Genomic DNA, 21338 nt, shown 5'->3' on the forward strand with positions numbered 1-21338 from the left:
CATAGTCTTTAAAAGTCTACTTACTTCTACAACTTTCCAAAATCAAATGTATGCATGTGGCCTTATGTGTGGTAATGTGTGATGATATTTATTAAGAGTGCCAACCTTGTCTTTGATGTATACACATACATAAATACGCTCCCTTTGCTTTTAAAGACGAGTTTCTGCTTTTTGCAGTGACGGAAAAGAACAAAGTTTATCGATAAAACCACGAAGCTTGTGGGCTGAAAATGTCTGTTTCCCAGGAGTGGCTACTGTAACTGTAACTGTACCAGAGAAACCCAACTCAGCACAAACATTATTTAGACCCCAATGCACTCTGATGTATTAGATCTTCTCCAATAATAACAACCTAAAACTGGAAACCCTTTATCCCAAAAGAGCTGTGTTTGCCCTAATAGGATGCGTCCCTGTATGTGTATGTGTGTAAGCGTACACATCCCCAGAGACAAGTGTATTAATCAGCTCTGAAGGAGTCCATCCAGCGCTCACGCATGCATCGTGCGTAACCAGAACGCACACAATTCACGCACGCACACATGCGCCCCCGTCGTCTTGGCTCCGGTTGTCCCTTTAAAAATCCGAATCCAAGGCCAATGATTTATCAAACTCCTATTATCAAGAAAATGTCACGCGAAGGGCACCTTGCTCTGCACTGACGCAAACCCCGGTCTTTCCCACGGAGCTATAGAAAAGCTTTGCACTTGGTGCTTTGCGCGGCTCCAACCAGTCCGCTTCCAGTCCTCTCCTCTTCTTTTTACAGCTTACAGTTTCCAGCCTGCCAGCAGAGCTCTGCAAAAAAATGGTAAGTGTCCAGAAAGACTTTATGCACTTTTGCACCTGCAGTTTCATCTGTCTTGTGAACTTATTCTGAGCTGATTCTGTGTTAATTTGGCACTTTTTTTAAACGCAGTTTGGCACGTTGTGGTACTTCTGCTGTCCGTGGTGCTGAAATGCAGCTGCGGCTCTGCATTAAAAACTTTTTTCCCACTTCATTCTGTCACTAATCAGCCTTTTTTTCCCTCCTCTTGCAGAATCATGCACTCTAACTTTTAAAACGTGTAGGTGTTTCTCAAAGCTTAATTTTAGTTCATCGTATCTTTTCCCTATTTTTATAGATTTATTCGTTTATTGTATTTAAACAAAGGTGATTGCACACAAGTGTAGTGATTTCTCCCACTAATTACCAACACAGCTAAGCATTAATCAATCAACTGCTTTTTTGTGCTGTTTTTCTTTTTTTTATTATTTTTTATAAACCCCCCCATCCCTTTTCAGAATCTGGAGGCTTTCCTGCTTGCTTTTCCGCCTCCCCATCAAAGCTAAATTTTTAGGGAGTCATTTGTAATTCCGCCGCCCCGGGTCCGTTCACTGCTGTAACGCCGGTGATCTTGCATGCCTGCCGGGGAGAGCCGAGCTACCGAGAGACCCGCAGCAGCTTGTCTATTGCCCATAAAAATCAGTGGATGTGTGTGGCTGAATGACATGAGGGGGAAATGGGGCGTAAAATTAAAGAATCTTGCAAAAAGCGAGAACTGGAGAAGCAAAGCAACCCCCCTCCCTCCAACACACACACACACACACATCAACACACACACACACACACCACTCGGTAGACTGTGAGCTGAAACTATTGAGCAGCCAGAGCCAGAACATGCTGCAGAAAAACGTTGCAGAAAGAGAATTGAGCATGTTTTAGTCCCAGAGCAGGACTGGGCTGCAGCAGCCTCACAGCTCCATGCTTCCTGCCGCCCCGCTGCCTTTTGTCTTGCTGATCTGTCACTCATGTTCCAGGATTTCTCTGATCAGAGAGACATGGCCAAACAGCCGGCCAGCGCTCCTACCGGCTACATCCCGGCGCAGCAGCCCGACGGAGCTGCGGGACTTACAACAAACAAACCGGACACCGCGGCTGCGTGCCCGCCGCCCGCCCCCCACCACCACCACCACCCGGCGCCCCAGCCGCCGCCCCCGTGCAACGAGAGCAAAACTTTTTGTCCTGCGGAAAATAAACCGGGAGATCTGGACAGCAATAAAGCCTATGGGACGTTTAAAAACACCCCACCTCCGGTCCCTGGATCCGCGGCCGTCAACGCGGCCTTCAGGAAGGATTCGGTCGGTTCGGCCCGTGGGGGGTCCACCCAGTACGGCGACCCGCTCCGGGCCACCACGGAGCAGAACAACACCGCGAGCAACTGGACGGCTATGAGCCAGACCACCATCATACTGGGAACAGATGGGAACACGTCTGTTCAGCCCGGCACCGTGGCGGGGGTAAGTCAGCTTAAATGATCCGTTTCCTTACTGGAGCGCGGCCGGTCTGAGAGCTTGGAAGCAGGCAGGTGTGTGGATGTCTCCGTGTGGCGCTGATAAGAGAGCTTGCCTGGATTAAACCCCGCTTGCCTGTAAAACAGGGAAGGTGCAGACCCCTGGGAGCTCTCACAGCCCCAGTAGATGAGTGCTGCTGGTGTGTGGTGGAGTGACAGAGGAGAGGCTCCGTGAGGCGCAGCTGTAATGGGAGTCTGCAGGCGCTGCTTTGTGGGTTTATCTCTGCACAGATGAATCGCTTGTGGCCTGAGAGTCGGATCATTTGCCTGAAAAAGGAGAAGTCCATTACGAGGCCACGGCATGGAAAATAATTATATTTAAACATCAGAAAAGATAGTGGCTGAAGTGTTTTAAGATTTTAAGCACAACCAGCTGAATAAATGTGGCTGTAGACCAAAGTGGGTAAAAGCTGAAACCCCAAATTCTTGCCTGTGATGAGCAGCAGCAGCAGTGTGGGTGCACCCGGAGCTATTTGGCGTCCCTGCTCTGCGCCAAATCTCAAGCACCACCAGAACTTCCAAACCAGTTTATGTCAGCTAAATATCCACAGATCACCACGAAGAACTACCAGAGCAGGAACTATTAGTCTTTTTAGATATAAACTGATTCCAGGTGATTTGTTTTGTTTGATTATTATTTTTTATTATTATTATCTCACAGTTTAACACGAGGGCAGATAAAGTGGTATTGTCGGTGTCTCCTGCAGACACTCTTGGCCCAGGAGCTCAGGTGTTATCCGGCTGATAGACACCACTGTATTACACGAGACTGCGGATTGTCTCCAATCCCCGCGAGGGAACCCCCACCCCTCTCACACACACACACACACACACACACACATTCCCATGCATGGTGGTGTTTATATGTGAACATTCACGCAGTTTCTCTTATGAATTTGCTCAGTTCCTGCCGTGCAGCTGTAATTACTCTCTTTTTTTTTTTTTTTTTAGTATTTGCTGCCATTTTATTTGTGGCCCACTAACAAGGTTTGGTTCAGGGTGTCATTTCAAGCAGTCTGGGGACAAGAATGGGCCTATGGGTGCATTTGAAGATGCGTTTTGCTCACAGGCTTGAATTCTGTCTTTAAACGAAACATTAGGGAGAAATCCAGTAATATTTAATGAGAAAAACATGTTCTATTCTCTGGAGTTGATTCTATTTTTTACTTGAAGAAAATATATTAAGGTTCCTTTGTGATGCATTTTGTTGGCGGTTATTGACTTTGTCGTTGTTCAGGCCCAGACTCGCTGCTTTTACTGTTATTATTATTATTATCATTATTATTATTATTATTATTATTATTATAATAGTTAACTTTGGCTTGTGTAAAAGCTGGAGGGTTTTTTTTTTCCGAGAATGAACGAATGCTTGTTTTTCCTCTCAGGATGACGATGATGACGAGAGTGGAGATGAGAATAAGGCCAGAGGAAACTGGTCCAATAAACTGGATTTTATTCTGTCCATGGTTGGCTATGCGGTGGGACTGGGGAACGTGTGGAGGTTCCCTTATCTTGCCTTCCAAAATGGTGGAGGTAAGAGTTCTGGGTTACTGCGAGACAGAGACCCACGAAACATGCACTCAGGAAATAGTCTGAATCATTTCTTATTGCTTCAAGTGAGGCGGTTCTTCCAGTTATTTCTGTAGGCCTTCAACTAGGCAAGACATAGGTTACTGTAATTAAAAAATAAAATAAAAAAGAAGAAAAGCTTATAGTTTTTGTTCAGTTATTATTTGAATAAAAAAAAACGAATTAAAACAATAAGAGAAGGAAATAAAAATCACTAAAATAATGTATTTACATTAAGAAAGCTGTGAAAACTCACAGTAATGCTATTAATTTAATATTAATTATTATTAATAATATTATTAATATTATTAATATGCTTGGGGCCTTTCACAGATAGATGATGGTTTTTACTAATTAATAAATGTGATGACTGATGATTAATTGTCAGTCTTAGAGTCACCTGCTCTGTCATTTCCCTTGCAGGAGCTTTTTTGATCCCCTACCTCACAATGTTGGGCATTGCCGGGATCCCAATCTTTTTGCTGGAGGTGTCTCTGGGCCAGTTTGCCAGCCAGGGGCCCGTGTCAGTGTGGAAGTGCATCCCAGCTCTGCAAGGTACACTGCCACAACTAACCAACTAAAAAACAACAAAAAAAAACATTCAAAAATAAAACTCATTTCTTATCATCACGAGTTCTCTACTTTTCTTAAGAGTAATTTATATATTTCGTCTCATTTATTTATTTTAGGTTGCGGGATTGCCATGTTGATAATATCTGTCTTGATAGCCATATACTATAATATTATAATGTGCTGGACACTGTACTACCTGTTCGCTTCGTTGAAGGGCTCACTGCCATGGGCTAACTGTAGGAATGAGTGGAACACGGTGGAATGTAAGGACAAAGACATGCTGCTGTTAGGTAAGACACACACCTTCACACACACACACACACACACACACACACACACACACCAAAAGCACTTCTCTCTCCACAATGCGCAATGCGTCATGACTCCCTCAGCTGAGGTGTCCTGCAGTATAATGAATCCTGACCTGTGATCTCTGCGGTGTTTTCACCCCCCCCCCCCAAAAAAAAAACCCCACTTCACTTGATCTGTCTGATCCATTTGTACTGCTGCAGGCCTGTGGTGTGGAAGGAGGCCCTCCATGAGGCAGTTTCTGCTTTAAAACAAACCTTTTAGATATGTTCCACTCTTCTTTTGTGTGATAACGACAGATTAGAGTCATCTAACGCTTTAAAGCTGCAGCATTCAGCCAAAGCAGCCTGTCATTTCTTATTATTCTTTTTTTAATGAAACCGTCGTGATTTAGCTGTGGGGAAAAACGCGCGGGGCTGTTTGGTGTCGATCTGCGTCGAATAAACATCGAAATTCCGTTCATTTCTTCTAATATTTGCCCTCAGCGATTCTGTGAATTCAGCACAAAAACTGCTTGCTTGACAAATTTACTGTACCGAGCCGAGCTGCTGCAGTGCTGCAGTGAGCCCGAGACTGACCCCCAGCGGCGGCTGCGCGAACTGCAGAGCCACCAGGCACCGCTGTCTCCTGGAGAGTCAGCAGGGAGACAACAGAGGCATCACAGTGAAATCATTACACTGATACATGTTTAGTAATCCGCCTTACGTGAATTATGTGACCTGGAATATGTTGTGGCCTAAAATATGGAAATTATAAGCCCTTTTTTTTTTTTATTTTCTGCAGGGCTACTGTTTCACATTGTAATGGTCTACATGTGCATATATGATGCGAGCGTTAATACATATGTGATGAATTATGTGACCTGTGACATGTTTACATCTTATGTGCACACGTAGGAGTTAAGTTTTAAATGCCTCGTCCCGTTTATAGTTACAGAGTGACTCTGAGTGTCAGTCAGCAGGTTGACCGATGCTGTAAATGCTTGTCTGCGTGTTATATGCAGTAAAAGCAAGATTTCAAAAAAAGCATGAAAAGCAATTCTGTGTGCACGAGAAATTGTTCAGTCACAGACGAAACAGGTTTTGTTATCTTCCCTCTCCTAAAGTGTGTGAGAGGAGGCACAGAGTCAGTCCAGTCAGTTTGTGCTTTTCCAAAGGACAAAAGTGTAAATGTCCAGTTCTCACACTGCAGTCTCCAGATCAGATCCATGTGCTCGCTCTCAGTATGAAACCCCCGAGCAGACAGTGAGCTCCGTCCCACAGCAGCACTCTGCCAAGTCTCTCCCAGTTGATGTATGTTGGTTTCTGATTGGAACAGACACGTGCATCCTGCGGGACAGAAACATCACCTCCATCAAGAACTCCAGTTTCTGTCTGTCCGCAAACGCTGTGGGAAACCTGACCAAACTGATAAACATGACTGTGGACAGCAACAAGACCTACGTCAGCCCCAGCGAGGAGTACTTCAAGTGAGTGCAGCTTCCGGCTGATCCCAGTCACAGTTTAGTGGAAACACAGATTACACCTTCACAGTTTGGTTTCCAGGTCTCCTCTTCACAGTACATGTACAGCACAGTACACTAGTGAGAGTTAGAATGAGGTATTTTACCCTTCTCATGCAGATGCCAGACAGGCTCCACATAATGATACAGATACATAATAATCATGTGTTTTAACTTCATATTTTACATTACATACATCTGCTTTGAAAAGGTTTCTCAGAACCTTTGTGTCTGAATTTTTTGGACCACTACATTTGCTTAAAAAAAATCTACATATCTAATAGCAACTGTGGATTCTGCAGTAGCAGTAAAACTATTACTGGTAATTTCACGTAAAAAGTACAAGTAATACAACTCCGACTTGTTTCAGTTGGATAAATGGGGACCAGAGCGAACCTCTGGTCTTGGTCTAATCCCTGGAATAATCTTACTGCCCTTTCACCAGCAAAATTATGACTTGTAGGACTCAATAATCTTCTTGATTGACTTGATAAAATGAAGAATTTGCAGTGTGCACATTTATATTCTGTTCAAACTGCGTTGTGAGGTTTGTTTTCCGGCTGAGTTTTGTCGTCTGAATCTCCTCTGCAGGTACAATGTGTTGCACATCTCTAAAGGAATTGAATATCCAGGAGACATCCGCTGGCCTCTGGCAGGCTGTCTGCTCCTGGCCTGGCTCATCGTCTACGCCTCTTTAGCCAAAGGAATCAAGTCATCAGGAAAGGTAACAAAGGGCACAGACTCTTTCATCCAATCTGCTGTTTGCACCTTGTGGTCGGCTGCAGAAGAAAAACTGTGGGTGCGTTCAATTTTCATTTGCCGCCTCCTGATGAAATGTGTTACTTAGAAGAAGTGAGCTCTGCTGTTTCTCAGCAAGGGAACAACTCTTCACCTGAGCAGCAGTTGGGTTCCATTTTGGGTCGAAGTTAGTAAAACGCACATCATCAATCTACTTCACATATGAAGGAGAAGCTCGATTTGTATTTCTCTATATATCCTTTAAGTTTTTGTTCTTACATCTAAAGTTATTCACATCTTTTGGCATTCAATTGTTGAGTGCATGGAAACAATTCTTTATAAATTAAGAAGTTGACTTTTAGATATGAACTTTTTTTAAGTTTTATTTTTTTCCTTAAATGGGAACAGTCTCTTAAACTAAGAAATTGTGGCGCTCCCAAAAATAAATACCCAATTAGGTTTGATAATAGATTCAATACGAAGGTTTGATAAATTACAAACAGACTCCAACCCTGGTGTTTCCGTAATTACAAATGTTTTAGTCCTTTTTTTCCTTTTGGTCCTCAGTACAGCCATGCAAACAACCTGGCACTGAATGCAGACGGTTTCATGAGGACATTCTGGAGGTCTGTTTAGATCTTAGATTGAGGACAGGCAACATGCAGAAGGAAACAATTCACATTGTACTGACTGTGCCGAGGATTTAGAGAGGAATCAGACTGAATTCTTGTATCATGCTGCCCTCTACTGGACATGAATGTGAAGTACATGTGACAACATTCAGAGCTTCAGGTCTGGAAGTTAGAATATTTAGACTGCAGCAGTAGATGCTTTGTTTTTTCTTTTCCTATATTTTATAATATACACATACATACATAATGCAGCTGTAGTTGTAAATTTCCCCGTCGTGGGACTAATAAAGGAACATCTTAATTTATCTTATCTTAGATTTACTTCAACTATTCTTCCTTGTCTGCACATTAAGGACACTGTGGAACCTCACATCTATACATGTGAGACGCTGCTTCTGTGAGAGGGAAAATAAACGTTATTGTTTTTTGTATCACAAAGTTGCTGTGAATCATCTGGCATACAGGAAATAATCCCTCAAAACGTGCTTCCTAAGAAAGCTAACATTCAGTTGGCTGCTAGATCAATAAAGTTTAGGTTTGATGCAATGAAGATTGCTTGAGTTGACAAAAAAAAGAAACACTAAATGTAAGAGAAGAATATGTCAGAAATTGCTTGTCAAATCAAGTCAGTAGAAGCAAAATGTTTATTTATTTGGCCCAAAATCACAATTTACCTTATGAGGCTTTATAATCTGTACAGTTTACAGCGTCCTTAGACCCTCGGATAACTCAAAAATACCTTTTGACTGGGACAAAAATGGAAGAAACCACCAAAAGATGCTGCATGTACAACAAAACCATTGTGTATACAAATTACGATTACAGATTATAAAAGAAAAAAAGACTCTAAAGAAGAGAAGTCTCTTTTGAACAACCTCTGCTTTCTTAGTTAGCACATTATTTCCTCTTCTCTCTCTCATTCTCCGGTGTCCTCTTTGCTCAGGTGGTTTATTTCACGGCCACGTTTCCCTACGTGGTGCTGGTCATCCTGCTGATCAGAGGAGTGACCCTCCCCGGTGCCTTCGACGGCATCCTCTACTTTATCACACCAAAGTGGGAGAAACTGAGTGATGCAAAGGTATCCTGACGCCGGCTCCTTTGATTCCAGCGCGCTGTGCTTCGTCCTTTCCTGCTCTTTTACCTGCAGCTCTTCCTCTCTCCCTCCGCCAGGTGTGGAAAGACGCAGCCACTCAGATCTTCTTCTCGCTGTCGGCCGCTTGGGGAGGCCTCATCACTCTCTCCTCCTACAATAAGTTCCACAATAACTGCTACAGGTAAACACACAAAAGGTAAACTATTCTCCTAGCAAACATATTCAAACTGTCACCACAGACACATGACACTGTATGACTGATAGAACTGTCAAGACTAATAAATGACATTCTTTGCAGTTCCAGTGTTTCTTTCACTTTCTCTCACCAGAAGCATTCCTCCTTTAAAATCAGTGAAGTACGGATAAATTATTATTACTTATCACAAACAAATAAAGGTGTTTTTTTTTAATTTTTTTATTGGAATGCACAAAATCTTTTGGCTCCTGTGTGGTGAAATTTTATTATTTTGAAAATACGCTGCATAATTATACATTTAAAGAGAGCTGCAGCTTGTTGTGGTTTGTACGCCTGTAAAATCCACAACCTTACAAAGTCCCAGTCACTGTTCTGTGTTTATGTGTGGACATTTTTCTACAAATACCAACACAAAAAACAAACTATAATACACCTGATACAACAGTATCCACATTTGTTGGACTAGTTTGCATTGGAAGGCTGCACTACACCCCCCAGTGTACACCTTCTGCAAATGCCAACGCTTTTTAGAGCCCACTATTTGTCGTTCTTGCCACTAGAGGGCGCCACAGCACCTCTTATCTTTAGTGTACACAGCTCAAATAAGAAGAGCGTCACCATGGCATGTATCACCCGTTATATCTCGTATTGTTTGAGTATTGCTGTGACTATAGCAGATTTCTGCATACCTAGCCTCTGTTTCTCTCTTTCCTCTCTCTCCCCTGCAGGGATACTATCATTGTGACTTGTACAAACAGTGCCACCAGTATATTTGCTGGCTTTGTCATCTTCTCAGTCATTGGTTTCATGGCACATGAGTTGAAAGTGCCGATAGAGAAGGTGGCAGATGAAGGTAAGATACCAAACCAGCAGGCAGCAGCAGTTGGTCGGCACTGCTCACTGAAACACACCTGAACAAATTTACGCTTTTTTTATCTGCAGTGGAGATGGTGTGTGTGCATCCTCATTTACATGTGTGTGTGTGTGTGTGTGTGTGTGTGTGTGTGTGTGTGTGTGTGTGTGTGTGTGTGTCAGGTCCAGGCATAGCGTTCGTGGTGTATCCAGAGGCTCTGACCAGACTTCCCCTGTCTCCCTTCTGGGCGCTCATCTTCTTCCTCATGCTCTTGACTCTTGGCCTGGATACCATGGTAACTGTTCCTCCAATGTGTGTGTGTGTGTGTGTGTGTGTGTGTTGTGTGTCTATATATATAGGGCTCATACATTATGTCCTAATATTAAAGATGAGGAAAATCTTCTAGAGTAGGAATATTTTATGATTCTTCACTTCTGCACTCGAAGTGTTCGATTCAAAGACACAATCTGAGATGTAGGATAATTAAGCTCTTACACATAAATTCAACATTTTTGCAAATACACCTATTTGTCATTTTAGCCATATTAAGTTGAGAAAATGAGAACGTCAGGATGTGATCATCTAAACTTGGACTGGAGGCAGGGGGAAACTGAAAAGTAGATTCCTTGCTAAGTCCAAAATGTCTTCCCTCATCATGTTAACACACCAACAAACAACATTTAAGACAGAACAGAAGAGTTTTTGGGAGGTGTATTTTTACTTATGGGGTGGACACACCGATGAAATCCTCTCATCTGAATCTAGGAAAGACAGGAAGACAAACGTGCGTCGTGGAATAGTGAGTTTTTTGGCCACATGGGGGCAGAAGAGCTCCACACCACCCCGTCTGGAGTCTGCTGTGTGGTGCTGTGCAAGTGGTGCACTGTGGGGTTATCTGGGCATCTTTTGCTAAAAACAGCTGCCTGCTGCTGAAGGATAACAAGAGCACTGAGTCTGAGCCCAACAGTAAATGTTTCATAAAAAACAAACAAAAGTGGGTTGGTGATAGATGTCTATGAGTCTCTTAGCGCCAACGACCCCTTTGACACTGCAAATACTCATTTGTTTCAAGTTTAGTATAAAAAAATATTCAGAGTGGAGCTCTAAAGTGTGGGATTTTTTTTGTTGAATGGTTTAGATCAGTCTTAGATTAAAGTAAGGGAATTAATACAAATGACTGTCAGTGCTCAGCTTGTATTTCTAATAGCAGTCATTTTTTGGGATGACAGTTTGTGAGAGAAATGTTTCTGCTGTGGCTGCAATACCAAGAATCATCAGCAGTCTTCATGCCGCTAACGGCAGTCTTGACTGCTCCAAAGTGAACACTCAACTGTGGTCGAGCCACCCAGCGACGTATACAGGCTGCACACATTGACCCAATTAACATAATTACCCACACACAACACCCACTGTGACTGATTTCAGCTGCAGTGCTCGAGCTCTCCAGGTACTTCAGCAGAGGGGGGTCTGTGATTGGAGTGAGTGAAATAAAGTTGATCTCAAAATTTTGGAAGAACAACACTGAAGCAAATGTAAAATTAAGTACAATTAAATTGCATTACTTTTCAGTGGTGGTTCCAGCTCCCACCAGAGTATTTATGGTCTTTAATAGTGTTTAAAGCTGATCGAAACTCATTGATTACATTAGTATTTGCTAATAACTTCAAAGTGACAAATGTATTTTTAAAAACAATGAATCAAAAATGGAAAAATACATTTTGAAATCGATTCTTCTCTCGTTCCATTTATGCCTGTTATCTTCCATCTGGCACTTAACTTTTCACCTTTTAACATTTACAGTTGATGCAATAATTAAAATTGATCAATTCATTATAATTAAACATTGTAGAAGTCTATAATTATTCCAGAGACACACTCCAGAATTTATTCTATCCCCTGTAGACGTCTCATTTTTGGAGGATTGTTCAGCATGTTGATCTTCATTCCTGATAAAACTCTAAAAGTGACGAACCACAAATTCAGAATAAAATATAGGATGTGACATTACCACCTCTCACCAGGTTGGAATACCATTTTCATACTTTTACACTAAATATTATCTTTAACAGCAAAATCCAGCCGAAAGTGAGATCTATTTGAATCATGTTTACTCCTTGAATTATTTTGCCTCAGAAAAATCTATTGAAAACCACAATTTTATACACTTTTAAAGCTGCGTTAATCAATATTTTTATATTTGCAATATTCATCCGTAATACAAAAGGCTTCAGACCAACAGAAATTGATTACCCAGCTCTACTGCTCCCTTCAGCTCCACAGATTGTTTCAGTGTCTATCAGGTTTAACCACAAATGCTGCTTTCATCAACCTTGATTTCAGCAGCATTCAGGCTGTATTCAGCAGAAAAGCTCTGATAAATCAACTGTACACCACCTGCCCTGCAAACAGACAAGGTCAGCAATCAGCTAATGAACAACATGGAGCATTTAGCAGGTAAAGGCCCAGATATTTCCCTCGGGAGTTGGTGGAGACGGATTTGGAGCTAACAAGAGTGAATCACATTGAATCTACATCCATCAGATCCAAACTAATTCCTTCAAAACACCAAAGTCACACAATAACACACGAAACGAGCGTTATATTGGGCAATGATCTTCTGTAATGTTGTCAGACATGTCAAACAACAATCTGTCAGTGGCGTACCAAAAGGACGTACCAAAGGATTACATTACAGCCACTGTAGCTTGTTTGCTGCCTGTTCTTGGCTGCTAGTGGAGGTGATCTGCTGGAAAAACACCCCCAAAAATACCCGAGTTATACTTTAAAGGCACCCATCTTCAGCACAACCCATGCACTACCACACTTCTAATTAAAAAAAAAATAATAATGTGTCAGTCACTGCGCTGATTCGTTCCTCATGCAACTTCGGTCAACAAACACTCGAGTCTCCGGGAAGATTTCAAAGTCCAGAGCACCTGGGCAAACAATCCCACCTAAAATACCAAGTGCACCGTGATGCTCCTGAGCCGAGCAGAGGAGCAGAGGGCTCAGCAGCACATTAAGACACAAGTCAACAGTAACAGTAAATGATGATGTTACTATTGCTTGGCAGCAGCGGCTCCGAGGAGAGGGCTGGTGGCTTTGTTGTAGAAAGCAGCTCGGCGGTAATAGGCTTGGGATGTTGACGGGAAATTAGTTTTGGGAGCTCAGGAGGAAGGAGAGGAGCAGAGAAGTGGCAGATAGTTCAGTGCCAATGGGTTTGTATGTGTATATGTGTGTGTGTGTGTGTGTGTGTGTGTGTGTGTGTGTGTGGCACATACGCACACTAGACCAACCTCTCTCATTTTGCCTGTTTGTGTATTTATCCACTGCTGCCCTCTGGGTTCTGAGTCCCTTTTACCCTCATGTTCCATTTGCTAATCTCCAGACAGACTCCACCTGTCAGGTCTCTCCATTGTAATCTGAATTCTTGATCCTGATTTGTTTACAAATCTTCTCCTGCTCAGGATTAGGATAGCGCTCTCTATTTGTTTTGGGAATAAATGAAATTACGGTAAAAATGTGTTTATTGGATGAATTGAAGACAAACGCCTCCCAACACTGGATACTGAAGTGCTGACAGCAGCAGCTGCTCGGATTCAAATGAGGTAAATCTGCTGACTTGGGGCCTTTCGGCTGAAACGCTGCTGCTTACTGGCCTGATTGGACAATTTTCATTAATTCTGTAGTGGAGACACCCAATCGGGACATGTTTTCTGAATGTAGCCTCAAACTGCCTTTAAAACAGTTTGTTTTTTTCAAATGTAGGTTTTTTTGATAACCTTTAATTGAACAGAATTCTATTTATTCTCTCTATTTTCACATTTGTCTTGATTAAATATCTTCCATCGTATAAAAATAGACGTTTCCCTCCCTTATCCCCTCTTTTCTCCCCTCTCTTCACATGCTTCACTCTTTCTCTGGCTCATTTCCTTTTTCCTTTCTTCCTCCCGCTCGTCTCAATCCCAGTTTGCCACCATTGAGACCATCGTAACCTCTGTGTCAGACGAGTTCCCCAAATACTTGAGGAAACACAAACCACTCTTCACCCTGGGCTGCTGCGCCTGCTTCTTCGTCCTGGGATTTCCCATGATCACGGAGGTACGACGCCGACACAAAACACACATCTGCATACACACTGACGCCTCATTGCGGGGGCGCTTCAGCATTCCCCCTGTGGAACAAGAGAGGTCAAATCTTATTAAGACAATATTTTTTATGTGTGTTTGTGATAGAGTGGGATGTTCATGCTGCAGTTGGTGGACACATACGCAGCCTCCTACTCTTTGGTCATCATCGCTATCTTCGAGCTGGTGGGGATTTCCTACCTCTACGGTGAGTAAGGCTGATCCTGCTTCATTTCATGACCTCTGACCTGAAAGACTGAGTAGTGGTTTGGTCACACAGTGGTTGACCCACTTCCTTTGTGTCATAAACTGAGCCTTCATTTTCTTTGGAGATCAAACCTGGTGGAAGACAGAGTTGCATAATGAAAACAACCAATCTAAATGCAGATGGTGTCATTATTCTAGTATTACACTGTGCAATCAACACTATATGATGATAAGTTAAAGCAATAAAGTTCACTGCTTTTCCACTTTAACCTGATGCTGAGGGGTCCATCACTGCAGCAAGTGTCAAGTTAAAACATTGGCAGTCAGTAGAAACAAAGCTTGTCAGATGGTTTTAAGTTACTCTTTATTTCTCTGAGGTGCACGAATGGGCTCGTTGGATTTCACATTAGTCTGCCTCTTAGTTTATGTGTAAACCTGACTATTTGCTCTGATGTGGACACATTGGAGGAAATATATACTTCAACATCATCATTAAGATCCCAAAAGAAATTTGGTTTGCGACCAAGCTTAAACACATGGAAGGAAAATGAAAGTTATTTGCTTTTGAAGATTCTGTCATGATCCTGTTGGCTCAAAGGGAAACTTTGGCCTGATGGTGGCACTGAAAGAAAACTCAGGAGGTCACTAAAATCATTACGCTTCATACTCTGGGGACCATGCACGTTCGTACCAAACTGAAAGTGACCCTGTTAGTTTCTTGTCGACATATCTTAGACTCCATTGTTTACAGGACAGATATTCTACTGAAAAGCAGCTCTTTCATCAGGTGTCATGAACTCTGGATCCTACACTTCCCCTTTGCAGCTCGATAGCATCTTTTCTTAGACCCTCAGTGCCTGATAAAACTCCATGACCCACATTTGTGATGCAGGCTTTCTGTTTTTTTTTTAAAGATTTTTAGAGATCGTTTTATTGAATAGTTACAGTAAAGAATGAGCCAGGAAGTGGGGAGAGAGAGGAGGGTGCAGCATGCAACAAAGATTGTTGGCTGGAATCAAGCCAGTGAGAATTGCAACCATGCTGCATGCACTTTAACCATTTGGCTGCCATGGTGCTGCAGCTTTCTGTTTTTTCTAATCCCCCAACCCAAAACAGAGATACCAGAGTGATGTCACTAGAGTAATTTTCTCAGACTGGACAAAGCTCCTCCAGAGCTGCTGTTTTCAAAGGCTGCATAATGCTCCTTATGACTAGTGAGCTGCCTTCACCATGCACAGTCAGTGGAGTGACCCTCCAGTGATTTGCTTTACCTAAAGTAATCAGTCAGGCTTTGAGTGGAAACTTTTAGTGTCTCATTTAAATACTGTTGCAGAGACTTTTATCCTCTGAGACAAAAACAGTCTGGACAAAACATGGAATTATTTTCTTTCTTCTTTTTTTTTTTCCGAATGTCAGCATATTAAGCTGCAACAGCTTTGATACAGAAACATCTGAAACACCTTAGACTGGTAGAACAGACGGGTCAAAACAGCTGGTTTTGGTTTCTTGACTCCGTCTATGTATAAAAAGGGCCGAACATCCTTCATTCCTCACGTAGGACAACAATTCTCACCTCCCTTTGTCTGCTGTGTTCAAAATGTTGTTCCAGCCAAGACCACTAGGTGTCTCTGTTGTAATGTATAAGTCACAGACACACACACACACAGACACACACACACACACAAGCAGAGGGCTCAGGTGTGTATCAGAACACTGTTACCAAGAAGTAAAGGAAACAGCTTTCCACCAGTTTGTCAGAGCATCAGTACAGGTGACATATTGAAATGATTGTGTGACTCTGCCTCTTCATGTCACTCACTGTTATCCGTCAATGGAGGCAGAGGGATGAAGCCATCTGCTCCCTGGCTTTTTCTCATGGACGAGAGAAACTGATGCTATCTGCCTCTCTCTCTCTCTCTCACACACACACACACACACACACACACACACACACACACACACACACACACACACTCACATTCATAAGGATGTATTGAATTTGCTGGGCCTCCTTTAATGCGCCTTATTAAACCCAGGTCACTCTCTGTGTCTCCTCTCTCTGACTTTCTTCCATTTCTCTTCTTTTATTTTATGTCTGTTCTTTTTTTTTTTTTTTCTTCTTCTTTTCTCTCACTGCAGGTCTGCAGAGGTTTTGCGAGGACATTGAAATGATGATTGGTTTCCAGCCAAACCGATTCTGGAGAGTCTGCTGGGCCTTTGTGACTCCGACCATCCTGACGGTATGTTTGTTTTCGCTCCGCTCTCATTCTCTCACACACACATGCGCACACACACACACACACACACGGACACACACACACACACACACACTGACATGTGCAACTGAAAATGTTTCCATTTTCGCTGCCACATCTCAAGTTCATTGATTTGCAATTGGAAAAGATACTGGGGAGAAATTGCTCCTGTTACAATGAAATGGAAAATTATTTTTTCCCTCTAACTCCAGTCATGTCAACTCTTAAGTTGTTTGTGCTTTCCAAAATAGTAACCGCCAAATAGTGTGAGGTCAGTTCACCTGCTGTAAACACACATTTATTTATTTCATTCTCGCTCTCTTTCACTTTCACACTCTCTGTAAAAGTGTCCGCTTATTTATTACATGCTGTCCAACAGGAGCTCTAAATGCACAGTGTTTACCAGCATGTCATTGTTGGACACTGTCCAGCATTAATGTTAGCAATTATAACAGAAACCGCTGTAGCTGCAAAGCAGAGGTGATGATGACAAATGGAGCAGCCGGCTCGTTGTCCTGCTGCTCTTGAGGGAGATCAGATTTCCTGGAGGAGCTCATTGATGCACGAGCTCCGGCTAATCTATTTCTGTCTACCCTCGTTTTTGTTTGTTTTCCACTTCTTCATCTTCTTCTTTATAGATAGGCGGTAGAGCGTTTTCCAGCTCACTGTACACAGTGTAGTAAAACGGAAGGTCTCATTTTCACTGTCCTCCACCCTCCTCTTTGTACGGAACAGTAGAAACAGCTTTAGCTATGTGTCCTGGGTTCAGTGCAGTTAATTGGGAAGAAATCTGCTTTACAGTCACTGTGTAATGCAGAAACACATTACACACTCCAGCAGCATCAGGCTACAGCAGTCTAAAAATGTGGGCCGTTGTTTTAGATTTCCAGTTGTTTTGTAATAAAGTCATCACTCAGATGTTCATAGTTTAGCATCATGTGTAGAGTGGTTTGTTGCCCTGAGGGGTTTTAAGTTTTTCTGCCATTATTTGTGGTGAATTAGTAAAATTGTACTGTGTCCAGTATGTACAGCACACACCACCTGTACCACTAGTATAGGGAAAAATGTTCATCCAGCCCTTGAAACATTCAAATGAAGCAGCAAAAAACAAACAAACTGAACTGAACCCGTGTCCATCTGTACTGTAGATACCCACAGATGATACCTGAGTCGTCTTTAACTCACAGTAGACTAGCAGGAATAAAACAAGTGCCAAATGTAGATGTAAGTTCTAACACAACTTAGGGTTGCGGTTGTGTACCCAATTAGCAAACCCAGGCTGTACATTTAAAAAGCAAAACATGAAGGCTGGATTTCCCAGCTGGACCTCATCTTGGTTGTTATGCAGCTTGACAGCGACCTTCCAACATGTTTCTGTGGGAGGAAACTACCAGACAAGCTGCACGTGTAAAAGTCACCGTTGGTACAGGTGGTGGACAGTCTCGAAAATACTTGTATTTTAATGTGGTGCTTTCAAGGTTTGGCACTGATTTTGAAGAAAGTGCTTGGAATTGCTTGAAATTCTAATTGCATTGATTGAACAAATCACTGTCTGAAGTAATATAAGTCAGAGAGAGCCTAATAGATCAGAGTATAGAGTGTATGTAGTTTACCAAAACTGTAAGGAGCCAGAAAAACTTGAAATTGTATCTTGAAAATGCTCGAAAAGTCATCGAATTTCACTTTGGAAAATCTATAGGAACTCTTAAAGAACAGCTGCAATCATAACATCTACCGTCGATTTTCAGATTGTGTTGCAGACTTACACAACATGCCCGTATTTTGCCTTACAGACTGTTTCACACATTTGCCTTGTAAGTCAAGTTCAGCCTCACACGACTCGTCATTAGAACAGTGTTTACTCTAAGCTGCGATGAACCGTGTCCTCTTTCAGCAGGAAGCACATTTTGCGAGCAATAATTGATCTACTCCTTTTGAAAAATGTTTTTCTGTGAAACGCTGCAAACGCAGCTACATGTGGCTGTTTTTATTCCCGTGGAGCTAACCAGTGCGACCGTAGCTTTATGCTTGTGAGGCCGAAGTGACTTGCTGAAGAACACTGTGGCAGAAGTTGTCAAAGGTAACAGAGGGGGATCTGATTTAACGTGCATTTCCTGCATTCTGTGGTCTGTGCAGGGCATCCTGGGACTGAGTCTGTACCAGTGGAAGGTGATGACGTACGAGGACTACACCTACCCCACCTGGTCCATGGTTATGGGCTGGCTCATGGTCACCTGCTCTGTCATCTGGATCCCCATCATGTTCGTCATTAAGATGCACCTAGCCCCCGGCACTTTAATCGAGGTGATTATTGAGACAAAGCTGTGACAAGACATTATCACGTATGTTTTGTCTGCTTCACACACACACACACACACACACACACACACACACTGGCCCACATGCTCACACACCCACACACGCTGTCAGAGAAATCAATAGTCTCATCCATTGGTCATTAGCGGGAAGAGGCGGGCTGCTGGCTGAGTATTAATTTGGACCTTTTTTCAGTGAGTCCGGCAGGTCCTTTTTAAATACTCAGATTAATGGATGATGATGATGATCAGGGCTTTCACTCCTCACATCTCTGCTCCCTCAGCGGCTCTGACAGCAGCCTCAATCACAGACCCTCCTCCAACTTTATATTTCAGCTTCTTTGCTTGACTATTACGAATACGTAATCATGATACTATTATATATAACTATTATACTGCTGCAACAGCTTCAAACACCCCCAGATGTTTTGATGATCTTTTAAAATCTAAAAGGATCGCCTTGTGATTTTCTTTGCATTTTTCAATGTAAGGTTTTTATTGATTCTCACGCTGCCATTTAAGGTGATGGTCTCGGCAATAAGAGCATCTGGGTTATCATAATGGGTTTAATGCTAATGCTTAACTGAAGGTCCACCTTGCAATAAATGAATGCCTTTCTTGCGACGGCCATACAAACTGAACTCATATATCTGAGGTCAGTCCAGTATTACACATAAACACATACACATAAACAAAGACATACTTGCATGAGACGCAGGCTTAGCAGTTCAGTCTCCTGCTCCTTTTGTCCACATGTCCAGGTGTCCTTGAGAAAGACACTGAGCCGCTGATCGTTGCCACACTTTCAATATCTCTCTCTATCAATGCAGTCCCACATCTAACAAATATATATATTATCTTAACTTATATTTCTGTTTTTTCAACGTGTTCAAGATCTAATCTGATCTAAAACTTGGTCTGACCAAAGTATTTCTCACAAATTATAACGTTCCTGTTGTCATCCACTTGTATCTTAATTTACGATTGCGTTGTATGTATGATTGTGTAATGTCTTGTATTCTTTAGACTTCCCTTTGCTTCCTCTCTCTTTAGTTCAGTTCTAATGACTAGTAGTAGTATCAAAAAAGATGCTGTGGCATATAGAAATGCACTCTGCTAAAGATTCTTCACACAGGAGCTGTAACAAGCAAGGTACCGTTAGAGAAACCAGTTCTGTGCCCCACCCTCCACTACAGATATGAACCCGTATAAACCCACTGTGTGTTGCATCTCCTCTTGCAGCGTCTGAAGCTGGTCTGCTCCCCTCAGCCCGACTGGGGTCCTTTCCTGATGAAGCATCGTGGAGAACGCTACAAAAACATGATCGACCCTCTGGGAACCAACTCCCTGGGCCTCAAACTGCCGCCCAAAGACTTTCAGCTCGGCTCCTACCAGTAGCAGCCGCCCGGGCAGCACCCCACCCACCACCTCCAAACCCTGCAGGGGGGAACCTGGAGGGGGGCGACCTCTATGCCTTCTTCTCCCTCCGCCTCTCTCTTTCTTCTGTCCGTACTTCACCCTCTTTGCTTCCTGTCTTCCTCACTGTACCGTGGATGTGGAAACGAGCTCCCTTTGCTCTTCCCTCTCTTCTTCTTCACCACTTCCTCTCTTCTCTCAGTGAGGAGTGGCTGCCCAGCTGGAGTCTACTCCTCCGCTGCTGCTTTGTACTCGGTTAATGGGCGATCATTGCCTCCCACACATGACCACTAATTACTCCAGAACCCTTCCCAGGGATCTTTATTCCAAGAGAAAAATTGTGTCATAAAGTGACACAGCTGAGACTGCACTTGCAATATTAGACTCACCGTAGCTGCTCCCTATGGAGCTGTGTGTATGTGTGTATGTGTGTTTGTGTGTGTGTGTGTGTGTGTGTGTGTGTGTGTGTGTGCGTGTGCCATAATATTTGTGTGTAGAGATAATGAATCATCATGGTGCAAGCAGACACAGGAAAACAAAAAGAAAATTGAGCGACAGAGAAACAGCGACTCGACGAGCTCGACGGGGATCTGTGTTTTGTTCCATCTGTGTACAAAATTCCATCGGCAATACAAATAATATCAACTGCCTCCGGATAGAAAAAAGAAAAATAAACACAGTCTGCACTGATATCACATTTTGTTCGTATATATGTATAGTCACACTAGCTATTGCTCAGTCGCTCTTGCTTTGTCAAAAATAGATTACAAGATCTGTAATTTGTGCCTCCTACGTCCCAGGAGAGTAGCGAATGCATCCTGATTACCACTTTCAGTAGATTCACTTCGGCCTGGATGACTCTGCAGTATGATAGAAGCTTGGGTCTATTTTTCTCTCTGAATCTGAGGGACAATTTGTGATACCCTATCTCTTTGACTATTTATTAAATCATATTCCCATTTTCCTCTATTGTATTATCCTAGAATGTAAAGTAGCACATTCCTAATGTAGCAATCCACTAGAGTAGTCTCTCCTTCCTTTAGTAGGTACTAATGTGGCCATTTAACCCTTTTAAATCTCCAAAATCGGACCTGATAGTCACTCTGTGCATAATTTTTAGATGGTGCATTTATTGCTATATGTGTTGTGAACTTGTTACGCCATCTGTGAAAAGCATCTTTACAATGTACATGGTATCATCAGACTAACGGTATAGAATATATAAAT

At 42.6% G+C, this 21338-nt stretch overlaps 1 protein-coding gene across 1 annotated transcript; it reads left to right on the forward strand.

Moving 5' to 3' along the window:
• Positions 1–1785: 1785 nt before the first annotated feature.
• Positions 1786–20093, forward strand: slc6a5 (solute carrier family 6 member 5). The gene is made up of 15 exons (XM_070834585.1): positions 1786–2274; positions 3713–3860; positions 4320–4451; positions 4586–4759; positions 6096–6246; positions 6871–7003; positions 8593–8727; positions 8820–8923; positions 9667–9791; positions 9974–10086; positions 13761–13892; positions 14027–14126; positions 16265–16365; positions 18517–18684; positions 19938–20093. Exons 1-15 carry the CDS (start codon positions 1786–1788, stop codon positions 20091–20093), a joined length of 2361 nt encoding a protein of 786 aa, XP_070690686.1.
• The last annotated feature ends 1245 nt before the right edge of the window (positions 20094–21338 follow it).

Source organism: Pempheris klunzingeri, chromosome 1, assembly GCF_042242105.1.
Source record: "Pempheris klunzingeri isolate RE-2024b chromosome 1, fPemKlu1.hap1, whole genome shotgun sequence".
NCBI classification, from domain to species: domain Eukaryota; kingdom Metazoa; phylum Chordata; class Actinopteri; order Acropomatiformes; family Pempheridae; genus Pempheris; species Pempheris klunzingeri.

Bases quoted from the DNA above. Each gene is read 5' to 3' on its own strand.
- slc6a5 (XM_070834585.1), top strand. From the start codon at position 1,786: ATGTTCCAGGATTTCTCTGATCAGAGAGACATGGCCAAACAGCCGGCC. The intron at 4,452-4,585 runs GTACACTGCCAC...TATTTATTTTAG, and splicing joins GTGCATCCCAGCTCTGCAAG to GTTGCGGGATTGCCATGTTG. The intron at 7,004-8,592 runs GTAACAAAGGGC...CTCTTTGCTCAG, and splicing joins GAATCAAGTCATCAGGAAAG to GTGGTTTATTTCACGGCCAC.